Raw genomic sequence first — 1017 nt, forward strand, 5'->3', positions numbered from 1 at the left:
AGATAGACATCGCGCGCGCTACTGTTCAGCTACAGCGAACGATCAACATTGAGCTCACTAGCGCTTCAACGGGTTTGCCTAATTAGCACCAGCCTATGGCGTTGGCATAGGCCCTCGCAGGTCCAGTCTGGCTCCGCATTTCCGGCAGATTTTCTCACACTCGTGCACGATGACTATCCGTTCCTTCCCCTTCATCATCGTCTGTCTCAATGTTCTCCGGGACATCACATACGTGATGGGCCACACCACCGAGTGCGATGCCGAGTGTGCCGCCACCTATCCCGGGTCGTATTGTAAATACTGGCAGACACCTAGCAGGTGCTTTGGCTCCAACGTCCCTTGTTACTGCGGGTCGGGTGAGACAACTGAAGTTCCCCGTAATTGTGATGCTGGTTGTGCCTCGGATACTCCTGGCTCCTACTGCAAGTACTGGGCTACACCAAGCACCTGCCATTCATCCAATGCGCCATGCACTTGCGAGGCTGCTGCAGTTACCACTACTCCAAGTGAAGCCACCGATGAAGTCACTGAGACCACCACAATCCAGGACGGCACAACAGCCGCTCCCGAAGAAACCAATACGGCCACTTCTGTTGCTGTTGACACTACCGGAATGGTAACTACAGCCGATGCGGCTGATGTTACTACCGACGCTCCTGTCGAGCCTACCACTGTTGCACAAACGACCAGCACAGCAGCTCCCCTGGAAGTAACCACATCGCCGGATGTTACTGGAGAGGCCTCATCCACCACATTCGCTGCTACTACAACAGACGACGTCGCCACTGATCTCGCGACTACAGCTGACTTCCCAGTCACTACTATCAGTGCCACCACCAACGTTGATGTCACCACCGAAGCCTCAGCGACAACGGCTGAGGTGGCCGCTTCTCAGGCTACTTCCAGCCCGAGTGTGTGAAGACATTTTGGAATGAAGCTTTGAAGTGTTTAATGAACCGCATTTTGACTAACCCGCGGTATCGCATGCGATCTTGATAACGAGTGAATGAGTATGAT

At 53.9% G+C, this 1017-nt stretch overlaps 1 protein-coding gene across 1 annotated transcript; it reads left to right on the forward strand.

Moving 5' to 3' along the window:
* Positions 1-169: 169 nt before the first annotated feature.
* Positions 170-919, forward strand: Pmar_PMAR012730 (merozoite surface protein 2, putative; the record flags this gene model as incomplete). Its single annotated transcript, XM_002782002.1, has 1 exon — positions 170-919. One exon carries the CDS (start codon positions 170-172, stop codon positions 917-919), a length of 750 nt encoding a protein of 249 aa, XP_002782048.1.
* Between the last annotated feature and the right edge of the window lie 98 nt (positions 920-1017).

The sequence above is a fragment of the Perkinsus marinus genome, assembly GCF_000006405.1.
Source record: "Perkinsus marinus ATCC 50983 genomic scaffold scf_1104296940754, whole genome shotgun sequence".
Classification (NCBI taxonomy): Eukaryota; Perkinsozoa; order Perkinsida; family Perkinsidae; genus Perkinsus; species Perkinsus marinus.